The 17,519-nt window shown below is 45.1% G+C and overlaps 2 protein-coding genes across 2 annotated transcripts; both read right to left on the bottom strand.

The window, feature by feature from the left end:
• Nucleotides 1-11,683: 11,683 nt before the first annotated feature.
• LOC124669901 lies at nt 11,684-14,313 on the bottom strand. Its single transcript, XM_047206438.1, has 5 exons — nt 14,010-14,313; nt 13,838-13,922; nt 13,361-13,568; nt 12,088-12,159; nt 11,684-11,959 (listed from the first exon to the last, which is right to left on the bottom strand). Exons 1-5 carry the CDS (start codon nt 14,234-14,236, stop codon nt 11,769-11,771), a joined length of 783 nt encoding a protein of 260 aa, XP_047062394.1. The 5' UTR covers nt 14,237-14,313; the 3' UTR covers nt 11,684-11,768.
• Nucleotides 14,314-14,723: 410 nt separating this feature from the next.
• Nucleotides 14,724-17,177, bottom strand: LOC124675610. The gene is made up of 5 exons (XM_047211680.1): nt 16,848-17,177; nt 16,678-16,757; nt 15,478-15,553; nt 15,266-15,397; nt 14,724-15,184 (listed from the first exon to the last, which is right to left on the bottom strand). The coding sequence occupies exons 1-5, from the start codon at nt 17,175-17,177 to the stop codon at nt 15,059-15,061; spliced, it is 744 nt and encodes a 247-aa protein (XP_047067636.1). The 3' UTR covers nt 14,724-15,058.
• Nucleotides 17,178-17,519: the final 342 nt, after the last annotated feature.

The raw sequence follows: 17,519 nt of genomic DNA, 5'->3' as shown, positions 1-17,519 counted from the left end.
GTAGCTATGTATCTTATTTCTTAATAAGTTGCTTGTTGAGCGGTAACCATGTTTCTGGGGACGCCATCAACTTTTACCTATGTTGAATATCATGTGAGTTGCTATGCATGTTCGTCTTGTCTGAAGTAAGGGTGATTTTCATGATCAAATGGTTTGAGTATGCATATTGTTAGAGAAGAACATTGGGCCGCTAACTAAAGCCATGATCCATGGTGGAAGTTTCAGTTTGGACAATTAATCCTCAATCTCTTATGAGAATTTTATTTGTTGTTGAATGCTTATGCATTAAAGAGGAGTCCATTATCTGTTGTCTATATTGTCCCGGTATGGATGTCTAAGTTGAGAATAATCAAAAGCGAGAAATCCAATGCGAGCTTTCTCCTTAGACCTTTGTACAGGCGGCATAGAGGTACCCCTTTGTGACACTTGGTTGAAACATATACTATGCAATGATAATCCATGTTAATCCAAACTAATTAGGACAAGGTGCGAGCACTATTGGTATACTATGCATGAGGCTTGCAACTTATAGGATGTCTTATACATAACACATATGATTCATTACTACCGTTGACAAAATTGTTTCTGTGTTTTCAAAATGAAAAGCTCTAGCACAAAAATAGTAATCCATGCTTCCCTCTGCGAAGGGCCATTCTTCTACTTTATTGTTGAGTCAGTTTACCTATTCTTTCTATCTTAGAAGCAAACACTTGTATCAACTGTGTGCATTAATTCTTACATGTTTACCTATTACACTTGTTATATTACTTTGTGTTGACAATTATCCATGAGATATATATGTTGAAGTTGAAAGCAACTGCTGAAACTTATATCTTTCTTTGTGTTGCTTCAATGCCTTTACTTTGAATATATTGATTTATGAGTAACTCTTATGCAGTCTTATTGATGCTTGTCTTGAAAGTATTATTCATGAAAAGTCTTTGCTATATGATTCATTTGTTTACTCATTGTCTTCACCATTGCTTCGAATCGCTGCATTCATCTCATATGCTTTACAATAGTATTGATCAAGATTATGATAGCATGTCACTTCAGAAATTATCTTTGTTATCATTTACCTTCTCGAGGGCGAGTAGGAACTAAGCTTGGGGATGCTTGATACGTCCCAAACGTATCTATAATTTATTATGTTCCATGCTACTTTTATGATGATACTCACATGTTTTATACACATTATATGTCATTATTATGCATTTTCCGGCACTAACCTATTGACGAGATGCCGAAGAGCCAGTTGATGTTTTCTGCTGTTTTTGGTTTCAGAAATCCTAGTAAGGAAATATTCTCGGAATTGGACGAAATCAACGCCCAGGGTCTTATTTTTTCACGAAGCTTCCAGAAGACCGAAAGGATCACGAAGTGGGGCGACGAGGCGCCGACACAACAGGGCGGCGCGGCCCAGGTCTTGGCCGCGCGGCCCTGGCGTATGGGGCCCTCATGTCGCCCCTAAACCTTCCATTCCGCCTACTTAAAGCCTTCGTCGTGAATACCCCAGTACCGAGAGCCACGATACGGAAAACCTTCCAGAGACGCCGCCGCCAATCCCATCTCGGGGGATTCAGGAGATCGCCTCCGGCACCCTGCCGGAGAGGAGAATCATCTCCCGGAGGACTCTTCATCACCATGATCGCCTCCGGATCGATGTGTGAGTAGTTCACCCCTGGACTATGGGTCCATAGCAGTAGCTAGATGGCTGTCTTCTCCTCATTGTGCTATCATGTTAGATCTTGTGAGTTTCCTATCATGATCAAGATCATCTATTTGTAATGCTACATGTTGTGTTTGTTGGGATCCGATGAATATTGAATACTATGTCAAGTTGATTATCAATCTATCATATATGTTGTTTATGTTCTTGCATGCTCTCCGTTGCTAGTAGAGGCTCGGCCAAGTTGATACTTGTGACTCCAAGAGGGAGTATTTATGCTCGATAGTGGGTTCATGCCTCCATTGAATGCGGGACAGTGACGAGAAAGTTCTAAGGTTGTGGATGTGCTGTTGCCACTAGGGATAAAACATCAATGCTTTGTCTAAGGATATTTGTGTTGATTACATTACGCACCATACTTAATGCAATTGTCTGTTGTTTGCAACTTAATACTGGAAGGGGTTCGGATGATAACCTGAAGGTGGAATTTTTAGGCATAGATGCATGTTGGATAGCGGTCTATGTACTTTGTCGTAATGCCCTGATTAAATCTCATAGTACTCATCATGATATATGTATGTGCATTGTTATGCCTTCTTTATTTGTCAATTGCCCAACTTTAATTTGTTCATCCAACATCCATTTATCTTATGGGAGAGACACCACTAGTGAACTGTGGACCCCGGTCCATTCTTTACATCTGAAATACAATCTACTGCAAACTCTGTTCTTTACTGTTTTTCGCAAACAAACATCATCATCCACACTATACATCTAATCCTTTGTTTACAGCAAGCCGGTGAGATTGACAACCTCACTGTTACGTTGGGGCAAAGTACTTTGATTGTGTTGTGCAGGTTCCACGTTGGCGCCGGAATCCCTGGTGTTGCGCCACACTACACTCCGCCACCAACAACCTTCACGTGTTCCTTGACTCCTACTGGTTCGATAACCTTGGTTTCTTACTGAGGGAAAACTTGATGTTGTACGCATCACACCTTCCTCTTGGGGTTCCCAACGGACGTGTGTCTTACACGCCATCATTCACCGTCCAGGGCGTTGCCCTCACAACGAGACTAATATAGCCTTTTCAGCATATGTGGAGAACACCGACACATGGAGAGAGAGAGCCTTAAACCTGGAGGAGAATAATGTACACTCCAAGAGGTGGAGGGGCTAGGCTTTATATAGGGGGTCATCTTGGGAGAGGGGTAGCCCTAGGGCGCCCCGGCCGATAGGTGCCTCCCCCTCCCCAAATTTTGCCCGTATAAAATTTGGAACTCTTCCGACTTTTTTCCGACACAATTTGGATGACCCTAAATTTTTCGGTGTCAAATCTTTCAATCAACAAATAACTCTCACAATAAATCAAACTACTTTAGGCGTGTGGTCCAGCAGGTTCAGTAATACGCAGTCATGACAATGAAGACATTTCAGATCAATAAATACCAGCGGAGCCTGGGCATCCATGATGGCTCCTACGCATGCACGAAGTATATTCGAGCGAACCTTGTATTATAAAAAAAAATCATGTTACCTCACGATACTAATGATAACCCGAGGCAAGACTTCAATATCTATGTGACTCAACACTTGGTCACTATACCTGCTACCCTCTTTCTGATTTCATTCTCCTTTCTCATTAAGTATTTTGATGTCTCTGTCACCAATATCACAATGTCTAGCCAGAGGAGTAACTTCCCAATCTGAACTATCCAAGTTTCGGGACCTAATTTTCGATCCACGGTTCTAGTACCCGGTTACGAGCAAGTTCGGATGACAACCAAGGTATACCTTCCAGCACGAGGTCACTTGATATTCTCATGGTCTGAGGATTTTTATATAAGATAACAACATGATGATGATATTAATAATGAATGATGAAACTATCACGTAGCACATTATATATAATTGTATCGGTTCACTGCCCTCGTTCTTCTAACGATGTATTCTCATTGTTGTGGACATCCTTGTTTACCTTAAATATGTCTATGACCAGAAAAATTGATCATCAATCAACACATGAGCTTGTCCTAGAGACGGGACTAGGAACAACTTGGTGTTTATTATTTCCACACGCTTTTGAGGTTTCCTTTCAATAGCATGTTATCTATGTTTATGCTACTAACCCCACAGAAAAGAGTGCGAGAAGTTCTTTAGTGAAGTTTATCCATGTTTCACCACCAGTGGTTTAAAGGTGATTTGAAACTACCTTAGAAGTGGATATCCTTCGTACATTTAGTCCTTTTGTAGCTTTAGTTACGTCTTTACATGTGAGAAGTTTCTTTCTTCCCTAGACATGAGACTAAATTGAGTAAGTTGTGGTAGATATTTACCGAAAGAGTACTCTATATTATAAATTAGTTTAAGGTGTTAGATATTTAGGCAGATATGCAATATTCTATTTTTCTTGATTGTGTTGGCTAACACTTAGTTATGTCTTGTTTCTTTTGGGGAGTGTTTAGAAAAGACTACACAAACATCTACATTTTGTGTAAATGATGTTCGTAGAGCAAAACTCTACATCCAATGCATATATTTTTATTAGCGAGAATTTTTTGCTTGCCTCACAAATCATGGGCCTTGATATAGTAGTGGGAGATGCCATAAAATCTATTTCAGGATCTTAGATGAAGACATTAATATAATGCACCCCATTCACTTGTTGAGTAGCCATTTTGTAGCTTTGTGTTTTCTTGGTAGTAGGTCCAATCGAAAGATGGAGTCCGCTGAAATTGTGAGGACTAAAACAGTAGTTGTGGCAGCTGTTGTTGATCTCTGTTGTAGTTAGCTCGGACTCTGTTGTAAGTTAACTTGGAGAGAGTGTGTGTCTGTCTATTGTTGTTGCCTTAACTTTGATTACATAATCATAACTATGTTGTTATATGTGGTTCCCTCTGATTACATAATCATAACTATGTTGTTATATGTGGTTCACTATTTGATTCAAGGGCTCTAATAAGACTTGTAGGCAGAGGCATTTTGCCTTCTCCATGTGGTCAGTTTCTTAGAATTCTGTAAATTAAGAAGTGCCAAATTCCTTAGATTACAACGGGAACTTGAGAGCCTAAGCTTAACATTTATTGTTTTCTTAGGGTTGTTTGTAGCACATAGCGACATGCTTCAGCATTAATACAAACTAAAACTTATGTTTTCAGTTCTGGCCCGACTCCGCCACTTCAGCAGTGGAGCAACGGGGCATCTAGTATATAACCACTCTTTGCTTTTGGCGATACTCCTCAACCAAAGTTCAGGCACATACAAATCCAGCAGCCCCATCTTGCAAGGCGAGGCAGCGTGCTTCACGAGTGACGGTGGTGGTGACCTTGAAATGATGCTGTGATGGTAGATTCCCGTGTGATGGCGGGACAGAGATGGTGACATGCAAACGGCATGTCACCGTGTACCTCGCGGCCTCCAATCCACCGTCCAACCACCATCCAACGCAGGGACACGTAGCACGGCACTCCAACGCAAAAAAGGCATCCAACAGAGTCCGCCGCGCCAACCCGTCGAGCGCCGCCGCGGGAACAAGTGACGAGCGCCGGCCTCCGCGGTAACCAAGGGACGCGCGCCTGACTACCCAGGGACGAGCGCCGGCCGCCGCGGTAGCCAAGGGACGAGCGCCTGACGACCCAGGGACAAGCGCCCGATGCTTCACAGGCAAATTCTATTCCAATATCATTTGCAGTTGGATTGTGAGGAGAATAATGCCAACATATTCTAGGTTGATGCTAAAATGCTACTTGACTAAGCACACTGTGGCGATGTTGTCGCTTTTGACACTACATTTGGCACGAACAAAGAGTATAGGCCATTTGGTATTTTTCTTGGGCTCAATCAGTTTAGAGAAACAACCATTTTTTGGTGTTGCATTGATGTTGATGAAACACACAACTCATTTATATGGCTCTTTGAGACATTTCTAGCCGCACGCAATGGAAGGCAGCCTAGAACTATCTATACCGATCAAGATGAAGCAATGGGAGGAGCCATAGAGAAGGTCTTCACATAATCATATCATGGTCTGTGTACATTTCATATCATGCAAAATGTTGTCAAACATTTAACTCAAGTGGGAGTGGAGGATGAAGTGGAGGATGAAGAAAAAGAGCCTCATATTCTCACAGATTTTGGTACTTGTATGGATGGATATAAGGACAAGGCAACATTTGAAGAAGCGTTTGACAATATAAGGCTTATACTGCATAAGAAAACTTAGTTAGATAGCATCTACAAGGTGAAAGAAAAATGGGTTGAATGTTATATGAGAGATGTCTTTAGCTTGGGAGTGAGAAGTACACAATTAAGTGAGAGCTTCAACAATTCGTTGAAAAATCATTTGAAATCAGATTTTCATATTCTTCGGTTCTTGATGCATTTTGAGAGGACGATGGAAGTAAAAAAGAAAGAAGGAATTGCAATCTGAATTCAATGCAAGAAAATATATACCAAGAACTAAGATGTTCACTCCTATGTTGGTGGAAGCAAGCAAAGTGTACACTTCGATTATATTTGAAGCTTTCCAAGGTGAGTATGAAAGATCAACGGCTGCATGTTGTAGGAGTATTGGATGGAAATAACAGATTTGCCGTTGCTATTACGAGTTTGCATGGTGATTTAGAGTTTGAGGAGGAGCGCATAGTGATAGGTAATCCTTTGACCAAAACGGTTTCATGTAGTTGTGGAATGTTCGATAGGACGGGGATATTGTGTGGACATGGTCTAAAAGTCCTTTATTTGATGAATATAAAGATATTGCCGACAAATTATGTCTTGAAGAGATGGACTAGAGAAGCTCGCAATGGAAGTATACAAGATAAGCAAGGAAGGAAAGTGGTAGAAAATCCAAAACTTGAAGCTCAACTTCGGTACAGGGATTTGTCTCATCAATGTCACAATGTGGCACATAGAGCAGCCATCTCCCCACAGTGTTGTTTGCTATTGGCCAATGCACTTGCCTCCGTTGCACCTAGCATACAGGAAATACTCAATGCCACTAGTAATATGGATGAACCATATAAAGACAAAGAGAATGTTGATCTAAATATGCAGCAAATAGATGAATTGCTTAGAGCTGCACGACTGAAGAAAAAAGAGGTTCCGGCAACAAAATTAAGGAGAAAGACAACTTGGCTTAATTCGTTATTCAAGGGGAAGCGTAAACCATTGAAAGCTACCGCGCCGACCAAAAAGGGACAAAATGTATGCTACAATTGGTACATGATATGTTGTTATTCTTCATTTGTAAACTAATCACTATACTTTTCATTGGCAGCCAAAAAAGAAGGAGGATGGTGTGCAACAAAAGAAGAAGGATGCTGTGCCAAAAAAGAAGGAGGATGGTGTGCAACGAAAGAGAAAGGATGGTGTGCCAAAAAACAAGAAGGATGGTGTGCAACAAAAGAAGAAGGATCATGTACATCCTCAAGTATTAGTGGAGAAGTGTACCAACACCAAAGGAGTAAATATGGAGCCTCAAGAGTACAATGCTATCATGAGTTTCACCCAGCTCTTGACGGCTCCGCCTTGTGGTGAGGATGATCTGTTCTAGCGTGCAAGCTCGCTAGAAGTATTTTGGACATAGTTAAGTATAATATTTTGGGCTAACTATAGTCGTCTTTTGGGGCCTAAGTGTACAAATCAAATGACACTAAATGGTTGTTAAGAGTTCACTGAATTCACTTGAAAGTGGTACTAAAACTTCTGAATTACTTGTGATGAAGTGGGTTGTTCTGAATCTAAATATTGATGAATGGCATGTCTTAATTTCTTATGAATATGAATGGAAACAATATATTCGACTGTTGTTTGTACTATTGCCGGACTAAAAGGCCGATGTTTATATTTTGTATTGTTCAGAACTGAATTTCTTGTGAATCTGAGTGCAAACAGTGTTTTAACTGTTGCTTGCACTGTTTCCGGACTAAAAGGTTGATGTTTGTATTGTGTTTTGTTCAAAACTGTTGTTTGTACTGTTGAATGACTAAAATATTTGTATATGTGTCATATAAAGTTCAAAACTGTGAAGTTTCAGAGCGTCTGGGCTGAAAACTGTGAAGTCTGGATGTTATTTTTTGCCTTGGAGTACTGTTGTGCGTTGGGTGGTGGTTAGACGGTGGATTGGAGGTCGCGAGGTACACGGTGACATGCCGTTTGCATGCCGCGCTGAAATTGTGACGACTAAAACAGTAGTTGTGGCAGCTGTTGTTGATCTCTGTTGTAGTTGGCTCAGACTCTGTTGTAAGTTAATTGTCGCCTTAACTCTGATTACATAATCATAATTATGTTGTTATATGTGGTTCACTGCTTGATTCAATGGCTCTAATAAGAATTGTGAGGCATTTTTCGTTCTCCATGTGGTCAGTTTCTTAGAATTCTGTAAATTGAGCAGTACCAAATTCCTTAGATTATAGTGGGAACTTGAGAGCCTAAGCTACTAATTTTGCGACCAATTTGTAGCTGATCACCAGCACCTAACATTTATTGTTTTCTTATAGTTGTTTGTAGCACATAGCGACATGCTTCAACATTAATACAAACTAAAACTTATGTTTTCAATTCTGGCCCGACTCCTCCACTTTCAGCAGTGGAGCAACGGGGCATCTAGTATATAACCACTCTCTGCTTTTGGCGTACCCCTCAACCAAAGTTTAGGCACATACAAATCCAGCAGCCCCATCTTGGAAGGCGAGGCAGCGTGCTTCACGAGTGATGGTGGTGGTGACCTTGAAATGATGTCGTGATGGTAGATTCCTGTGTGATGGCGATTCTATGGAGATGGACGGCGAGGAGGGGCAATGGTGGCGACGGTGTTCAAGGTAGAAGCAAGACAACAACACATCAATGGCGATCTCGAGGTGACAGCCATAGGCAGGCATGCAAGGGGCGGGTTAATTGTGACCTAGCTCTACGCAGAGGCCATAGGCTGGGTGAGCCAGGACCCTAGCCACTAGCATCCCAGTACAAGAGAGGAAGAGGGAAATCGAGAGGTCATGGAAACGGAAAAAAACAGACCAGAAACAGGAACTTGCATTTAATGTTGAATAAGGTTACCTACATCCTTTCTTGCGTTAAATGTCTATGTTGTTCCCAATGGGATATTAATATGAGGTAATTGCACCGCTCATACAATAACTTGTTTGTGAGGTGCATTTTCATACAAGAACTTGTAAAATATGTTCCCGTGATACATAAACTTGTACCTCAGGTGCAATTTCATACAAAACACTGTGAGGATGACATGTGGCATGCCAGCTGGGACAGAAAATTTATACGAAAGGTTGTACAAAGTCAAGTATTAGTGAATAGGTCCTTATTTCATTCAGGCTGCCTGCAATTAACAAAAAAGGACTCGTTCTCAGGCTAAGCACGATACAAACATCATTTATCAGGGGTAGACTTGGCGCACCATGGTGAAAGGGGACGTATACAGCTACGACGTGCTCCTGAGTTCTGATGGAGCTCGTGACGGGTTGGCGTGCCGTCGCGAAGGAGGGCTAGCAAGGCAGAAATAAGGACATGATGGATTGACGAGGAGCGCGGTGTTTTGGGAGCGGTTCGCGCTCGGCTCGACATGCTGGACGTGCTCGCTCCGACTCAACCTTGCCGTACACGGCGCGAGAAGTGCCCGGCACACCGGACTACAGCGCCTCGTCTGCATCTCCCTTGCTAGCTCCGACGCAACCTGGGCCACCGGCCACCACGCATGCTTTGGCTGATCCGGACTTCAATGCGCGTCCGTCGCCTTCCTTAAAACCCCACCAGCGCACACTTCTCGCTTTTTCCCGCCGTCCAACCCTAGCTGCCGCCATCCACAACCTCCACGCGAACCACCCACACACTTCGCCGACGGGATGGCGCACAACGACCAGTCCGGCGGCAGCGGCAGCATGGTCGGCTCGACGCAGCTAACCTTCGACGAGGCCAACGTACTGTACTAGCACCGCATCCCCGTGCCAGTACAGTACAAGTTGTTGTACGGTTGGCACGTCTCCAACGGCGGCTTCGCTGTGCCGCCGCCGCCACCGCCAGGACCATAGACGCGGGCCCTCACCAGAGAACGGCGGGCCGAGATGACGCCGGAGGAGAGGAGCCTGCGGGAGAACGCCCTCAAAATCCCGGACTGGGCAGGGCGCTTCGAACACGAGAGCGTGGTCGAGCTCGCGTGGACGGACAACCTCTCGGGCGGCCGCTTCAACAACATCGGCCGTCCTGCCTGGTGGTACGGCCGCTCCGTCGACGACACGCTCCGCCGCATACGGCTTCCATCCACGCGTCCGCGGGCAATGGGATCCGGTGTACTTCCCGCAGGCGCCCTACATGGCGCCGGCGCCTACCCTGCAGAGGCCGCCGGAGAGGACCGCGGTGTCCGGAAGCTCACGCACCGGCTCGTCGACTGCCGTCGCGCACACGCCTCCTTCCGGAGGCGTCGTCATCCGCGACGAGGCGAGGCGCGCGTCCTCTGCTCCGGCTCGTCGGACGACGGGGTTGGGCCGCCGCTCCCGCGTCAAGGAGGAGGATGCCTCGCCACCACTTCCATCGCCGAAGAAGAAATGGTAGGAGAAGGAGGCTGAGGCGCAGGCAACCCTCCGTGGCGATGGCGACGAGGAGGAGTTCCCCGCACTACAGTACATTGTCGGCCGCTCCGTCGATGAAGACTACCGCCATATTGCGATCGACCCGCGGCAGGCGGCGGTGTGGTCCGCCAGGGACCACGGCGCCAACTACGTCGACCTCGCCGAACCATCGAAGCTGCCGGCGCCAAAGGAGGAGAAGGCCGACGAGGAGGAGGCCGACGACGTCGACAATTGGTCCTTCGGGTCGTCCATCGGCAGTTTGAATTCGCGTTAAATTTGTACAAATTTCGTCCGAACTTCGTATGAAGATCGTTTTCAACATTTGAATTTGATTTTCTAAATATATCTGTGCCGCCGGTTTGGAGGCGCCGGTGTGGGAGCAGCGTCCCCAAATAGAGAATGTTGTGCCAACGCCCCCTATACGGCAGTGTCGGCGCCCCTGTCGATGCCTATTTGGGGACCGCCGGTGGAGATGCTCTGAGTCGATGGTGTCGACACGGGGGCGGAGCCGGTTGCACACCGCCGCATGCGCCTGCGTCGTCGCCACGTCCACGAACTCCAGCCTCCTCAGCCTCGGCCTTTCCTGGAACAAACCCAAACCAAAACACCCACATTCGGAACCAAATCCGCATAAACCTCGCACCAAATCGAGACGGGAAGCAAGGAATGGGGACGGAACGTTCTGCCTCTCACCTGTGTGCTGGAATCCGCCATTGCTTCCGAACCACTCGCGAATCGAACGGGGGCTCCTAGAACCTGGTTGAGGGAGATGAAAATTTTCCCTTATCTACTCCACTAAAACGAGGAAGAAAGGGATCAGGGGCAGGGCCCCCATATAGGCAGCGACTAGCGTCGCTGGACTGCTGTAGTCCCGCCGCCGCTCCGAACACTCGGCCGCCGCTCGTCACCCACCTCGTTTTAATAGAGAAGATTTGGGGATTTCCTGACCTAATTCAACGAAAGGCTATTTAAGTTTAGAAATAAACACAGGGGGTTCCTGCTAAATGTACGCTGCTGGTCACATGCCTTTTTCCAGCCTGGCAATGCCAAGTGTCAGCCTGACAGCGTTTGTGTATGAAATTGCACCTACGATACAAGTTTGTGTACCACCGGAACACATTTTACAACTTCTTGTATGAAAATGCACCCAACAGACAAGTTGTTGTACTAGTGGTGCAATTACCTCTATTAATATTCTACTATATACAAAATACTCTAGATCCATATATGTTACTAAAGATCAATTATGAAAAAAAATGTTAAATGAGTATGCTCGGATCTGCTTTGGTCATACTCACATGTTGCTAACTGGAGATAACATATGGCCCTACCGCAAATACCGGCACTGAAGCACACATATTAGGGACATGCAATGGTCCATATTTAAACTTGGTAACCGTAAAATAGATATCAACTTACAAGTATGACTTCCGAAGTTCCCAAATTCAAAGTCGAAGACCTCACAGGATTATAACTATATAAATTACATGCGGAATTTGAACCGGCATGTCACGTTATCTCTACCGACAAATCTTGGCAAAGCTCTCTTGGCCGAAAACGAATCCTCCTCTTATTGGATGCAGAACACTGGAATCAAGGTAGCACATTTTACATACACTCTCCACCTTGCTATCTCCACATGTACACGTCCTCTTCAGACCAATATGTGGAACATGAAATTGACGGTAGCATGTCTTGCAAACGCAATCGGCTAACAAAATAAAACAGGGCAGGCAACAAAAGGAAAATGTAAGAGAGCAATTGTACAGAGAGAGAGAGAGAGAGAGAGAGAGAGAGAGAGGGAAGGAGGGAGGGAGGGAGGGAGGGAGGGAGAGAGACCTCCACCACGACGACGAGTACCCCACCCAAGAGGAAAACCAAGGAAAGTGTAGGCTTCAGTAACTGGTTCATCTGAAAACACAATAAATAAATAGACTGTATTCAGTCGAGAACATGCTATAATAGCAACGACTTAAATAGCTTCCTTGTCTAATTCGAAAAAAGAGGTTCCTTATCTATCTTTAAAAACAAGCAGCGTAGAAAAATCAGGTTCATCTATATGCAGAAACGACTTTTGCTGAATATAGCTTAGGTGATTATACTAGGAGCTTAGGTTGTGTAGTAAGTCTAATACTCGTAAAAAGGATAGCAGCATATCTTGCCGAACTCAACAAAAGAAAAGGAAAATATAGGCAACGCAAGTGTTACCTGCAATCCGATTGCACGTGAATCCAAGTGCACATAAGGTTAAACAAAGATGCATAAACAATACACGGTAACAGATTTTAATCATTCCCTAAACTGCTGAACCAATGAAATAAGCAATGCATTAAAAGGATGAGACATCAGACTCGTGAGGATGGCGCTGCTACAGAAGCTGAGGGATCAGTTAGAAAGTAAGCAATTCAGATTGGAAAGACTTGGTGAGGTATAAGAGGGAACCAATATGTACGAACCCTATGTACTGGCTAAGGCAAGTAATGAGACTTGCAACTTACAGTAGGAAGTGTAGAGAATACAAAAATCATTTGGATCAAGGAAGAGAGTAATGTATAGTGCATTTATTATTTAACATTGGTTGCTTTCAGATATTCAGGTAATTAGTGATTAGGTCTAAAAGGTAATCTAAGGAAGATGGACCAGAGTAGAGAAGATGAATGTGGAGAAGAAAAAAAAGGAGAGGAACTCATTTTACCATAATCTGTACTGTCTTATTGCCTGAATAAGTAAGGTAGATGCACATAATCTACCGCGCTCGTAAAAGCATGGGCTACTCATCCTTATCTCGTACCTGGATCATATCTCTCAAAATAACAGGGTCAAAAGACCACCTAAAGAAGTTTGAAACAGTTGGTCTATCCAGAGCAGAGCGCTTCCTTTGTAGAGTAGTAGTATACTATCTATGTTAAGGTGAAATGTCGGGGATCTAGCAGTAGATTTCTCTACATGATGGCATGTCTTTTGTTGAAAACCTAATGATTGTTTGAACTTTGAAGTACATATGCTTGGCAATGACAAAAGAGAATAAGATCTTTTAGCGGAAACAAACGTGTATGCAGGTCATGACAACAGATGTAAGGGTGCATGAAGCTGCTGGCAAGTGGATACAAACCTATGGGGGTGCATGTGATAACTTCAACGGCACCCTTGGCGTCTCTATCAACGAGCTCAAAAAAGAAGAGAGTTCGTGGAGCGGGCAGGAAGTTGAAGCAGCCAGAGCGCTTCCGACGAGCCACAAAGTTGCCATGAGACCATAAAAGGGAGCCGTTATATTCCCTGCATCTGATCACAGCGCCAGGGGCAGGTTCGTACTCATCATCCTGATCAACCAAAGAACCATGACACGAACATTGGTAAAGTTAGCAAGGTATAAGACAAAACAAAGAAGCATCGATGACTGATTTCACTCAATTACTACTGTCTCCTATACACACATTTGTTATATGCTGAGCGAAATCTGCTTAAAATGTAACTATATGAAAGTACTTCAAGCGTCAGATTTTTTATGCATTAGTGATCAAATTATTTTAGGGTTTGACTACAGCTAATTGCCAGAAAAAAATTGATCGAGTAAGGAAGAACATATCACCGGATGCTTGGAGTTGTACCACTCAAGGCATTGCAGCACAATCTTGTGATGCAAAGCTCTGAGTTGCGAGCGTGGCACCTTCCGCCTAACATAGAACGTGTACACGGATCAATGAAATAGTAGACCGATAATACTGAATCCATCGAATTGGACGGAGGGGCCGAGTAATTACCTGATGGACGCATCATACTGAGCTTTCAGCGCCTTCAAGGAACGGATGGGCTCGGGATCCCGTCGGGGGAAGGGCAGCAGCCGCAGCCAGTTGCACGCGCGGCGAGGCCCTGTCTCATCAGGCAGAACAAACGGAATAGGGAACCCAATCACCGGTCCGCTTTCAAGGAGGTGACGAGAATCCTCCTCACTCGATGCGGTGCCGACGGCGCTGAAGTAGGTCTTCATCGCCTCCTTAAACAGCGTTTGCCTTCTTAGCACGCGTATATGGCTTATAGAACCCCGGCGTCGCTGGACCGACTCCGACGAGGCGTCGAGTCTACTCCTTCTCCAAGACGATCCGATCCCTGCTTGGTTAGGGTTGGCTGGGGTTGCGTCTGCATTTATCGGTCACCATCCAAAGCTATTCACCATACGGCCAAGTTGCGACAGCTATTCAAAATACATTAGGGCTTGTTTGGGACTGAGTTTTTCAAGGCACTGGTGGGGATAATCCCGCAGGGATTTGGGTAAAACCCCTACCCCTTCATCTCGAATCACCACAAAATCTCAAATCCAACCCACTAGACAGGTGTAGTTTATTGGGTATTAGAAAAAATACACAAAGATTTAGGGGAAAAGTAAACTAGACAAATAGACTGGAACTAAGTTTTAGGAACAAGTCTGGGTTTTGGGTTCGTGGCCTGGCCACTAACCCACTGTTCCAACCAAAACCTTAGTATCAAACAAGCTCTCAGTAAAAAAATATTGAGATCAATACATAATCACATACATAACCTCGGATGAGCCCCGAGAGCAAGCAGGCGCTATCGTGCATGTTTAGGAGAACAATACAACATCATACAGAACCTGAGATCACCGTGTGTCTCAGCAACTAGCTCACTCCATCAGGTTGCACACTTCCTTGGAAACTAGCTACACCTAATACCTATTTCAACACTAGAAATATGAAAACACAGACTTACAAGCTGGCTACAACTCCGATTCAGCTTCACACCCAGCCAATACATGTTCCCGGCGATGCACAAGAAAGGAGCCCCATTGCTGCTTTCAATGCCAGTCTGATTTCTTAGGTTTCTCATCGTTGGGATCATCAAGTCTTCTCTTGAAGATATCTGAATTGCGAAGCTTTTCTCTGGATTCATGTGCTGACGGTATTCTTGTGTTCCGCTGGCTCTGAACAGATGCAGATCACATAAGTCTAATAAGTGAACAGAGATATCATGAATTTAGGATATACACTTCCTTGAACCATACCGTTCCAAGAGATTCTCTCTTCTTTCCACGGTGAGCATCCTTTTCTTTTATAGTAGTGGGAAAGAAAAGCTTCTGCGCTTTTTCAACGAACTTGAATCCCTCAATATCACCACTCCTGATGGCTGCCTCTAGCTGCAAGGGAAGATAGCATGTCATTGTCATGTCACCCAATGAAACCAGCTTGCTTGAGACGAAGGAGCTCGATGACTGACCTGAACATGTAAAATACAGATGAAGATGCTAGCAATTGGTAACCAGCTCTCGTCAGGGGACAGCGACAAGTTCGTTCTGAAAAAATAGCAATGATATTGTAAGCGACACGAGAGGCAGCTTGAGTCTAATCTCCAATGGAACAATGAGAAATGTGCTAAGTGCTGAATAGACCATATAAGTAAGAACACGAGGAATTTATACATGGCGCACCACAAGCTCATATAAATTACAACACCCAGCTAATGACACTACTCCACCTACTTTCATGGTTTTCATGTGATTATAGGTACTTCGTAGAACCTGGCGACTGCATGCCTCAAAAAGGAACATGAATTTGAAGAGTACGGCGCACCCGTAATAGATTGGGTGCGCAATTATTGCGAGGAAAGTGGCATAGATCTGGGTTCGACATCACGCAACTTATTTTTACGACTTAGGATATTTAGGAATCTTCGAAGCCCTGGGGAAACCTGGCTCAGCATGTATGAAGATATAAGGCCCAAATGGAATGACTGGTAGTAAAGTCAGACTATCAAATCATATCAATACCGGAGAGGTGCACAAGAAAAACTATGGTGACAAGGCAGTATAAATATTCCCAAATAGCACCATAAAGTGAACCAAATAAGAAAACGAAAAAACAAATAGCTGCATTTTTTTGAATAAGCGCATTCAGGATAATAGCGATACTTGCAGCAATACAGCCAGAGGAGCAACTACAGTCGCATTAGTAAGTTCCTAATACCACAGAAGAAATTCAGAAGGCAAACACTGAAACACTCCTAAGATTTTGAAATAGAAAATGGGGATAATCGGCTCATCACTCCTAATTGTTTACCCCATAGCAGCTGTTAAGCAGTTGAAGATGACCAAATCATTTGATATTTGTCAATGGAAGCCCAGGGCAGTAGTACTAGTTGAACCCTTAGCTTCCCCGAATGCTCCACAGTCCAAATGGCACAAAATGCCTTCAGTCAACCAAAGTTTGTACTACCTGGATAGTAACATTAGCAACTAGCCAAGATTCATAATCATTTACTCACTAACTGACACGGAGCTCAAGTTTTCTATGCAAAAGCAAAACTAGTACCAACTTGAAATGCGAGTCTCAAACAAACATAACAGAGCGCATAATCAATAGTTGCAGAATATAGAATAATGGAGTAGCAGCCCATAGCTCAGGATCCACAATTGCAAACCTGAGGTAAGGAGCCAAGTAGACGGCCGCGTAGACCAGGTACAGCTTGCTCCCGCCGTCCAGATACGCGAAGACCCAGCTCTAATCCAAAGAGGACAACACCGGAAATAAATTCATCAATCTGTGGGGGGAATGAACGAGAAGAGCAGCAGGACCTTAGCTTCCGCTCACCAGCCAGTTGAAGTAAGGCAGGAAGGAGATGATGCCCATCACGCCCATCCTCGTGTCCGTCGCGCCGAACTCCCCGTCGTCCTCCTCCTCCGCCGCCTCTCCGCGGACTCTGGGCGGCGGGAGCGCGAGGGAGGCGAGCACGCAGGCGCCAATCGCGGCGACGAACGGCGCGTCCTGCTGCAGCTCCGCGCGGCAGGCTAAAGTCCGCCGGCGGGGACGCGCGTGGAGAGAGTGGGTCCCGCTCGCGCATCCATGGGAAGCGCCGGAGGAGGTCGGGCGCGGGGAGCGGCGGAGGGGCGCGGGGAGGGAGGCGGTGGTGGCGGCGAGCATCTGGGCTGGCGCTGCGGTGCGGGAGAAGACCGGCGAAGAGCAAGCGGCCGAGCAAGTCCTTTCCGCTTTCAAGGGATATATACGGAGGGTCTTCCGTTTTCAAAGTCCGCTCACGTATTAGGGTGACTGTTTGTCACGGGGCGCTACTAAACAGTTTCACGAACACCAGAAAGCTTTTTCTTTTTTTACTCGAACACCTCGATTCCATTAGGGTTCCTCCAGCGGCGCGACGCATTTCAGACGTCCGAAATGTCCGTTTGAGTCGCGCGGCGGACGCTCGACAGACCGTTTTTGTCCGCGCGTCCGTTTGCATCTAGGGGTGGCTCTAGCGGGCCGACGCAT

This window comes from Lolium rigidum, chromosome 7 (assembly GCF_022539505.1).
Source record: "Lolium rigidum isolate FL_2022 chromosome 7, APGP_CSIRO_Lrig_0.1, whole genome shotgun sequence".
NCBI lineage: Eukaryota > Viridiplantae > Streptophyta > Magnoliopsida > Poales > Poaceae > Lolium > Lolium rigidum.
The sequence above is the reverse complement of the archived record's forward strand: the minus strand, read 5'-3'. Positions and strand labels throughout refer to the sequence as shown.

Bases quoted from the DNA above. Each gene is read 5' to 3' on its own strand.
- LOC124669901 (XM_047206438.1), bottom strand. From the start codon at position 14,236: ATGAAGACCTACTTCAGCGCCGTCGGCACCGCATCGAGTGAGGAGGAT. The intron at 12,160-13,360 runs GTTTGTATCCAC...TTGTGTTTTCAG, and splicing joins TATCACATGCACCCCCATAG to ATGAACCAGTTACTGAAGCC. The intron at 11,960-12,087 runs GTCTCTCTCCCT...TTATTTTGTTAG, and splicing joins TACTCGTCGTCGTGGTGGAG to CCGATTGCGTTTGCAAGACA.
- LOC124675610 (XM_047211680.1), bottom strand. From the start codon at position 17,177: ATGCTCGCCGCCACCACCGCCTCCCTCCCCGCGCCCCTCCGCCGCTCC. The intron at 15,554-16,677 runs GTTTGCAATTGT...CTATTTTTTCAG, and splicing joins TACTTGGCTCCTTACCTCAG to AACGAACTTGTCGCTGTCCC. The intron at 15,398-15,477 runs GTCAGTCATCGA...CTTCCCTTGCAG, and splicing joins TCTGTATTTTACATGTTCAG to CTAGAGGCAGCCATCAGGAG.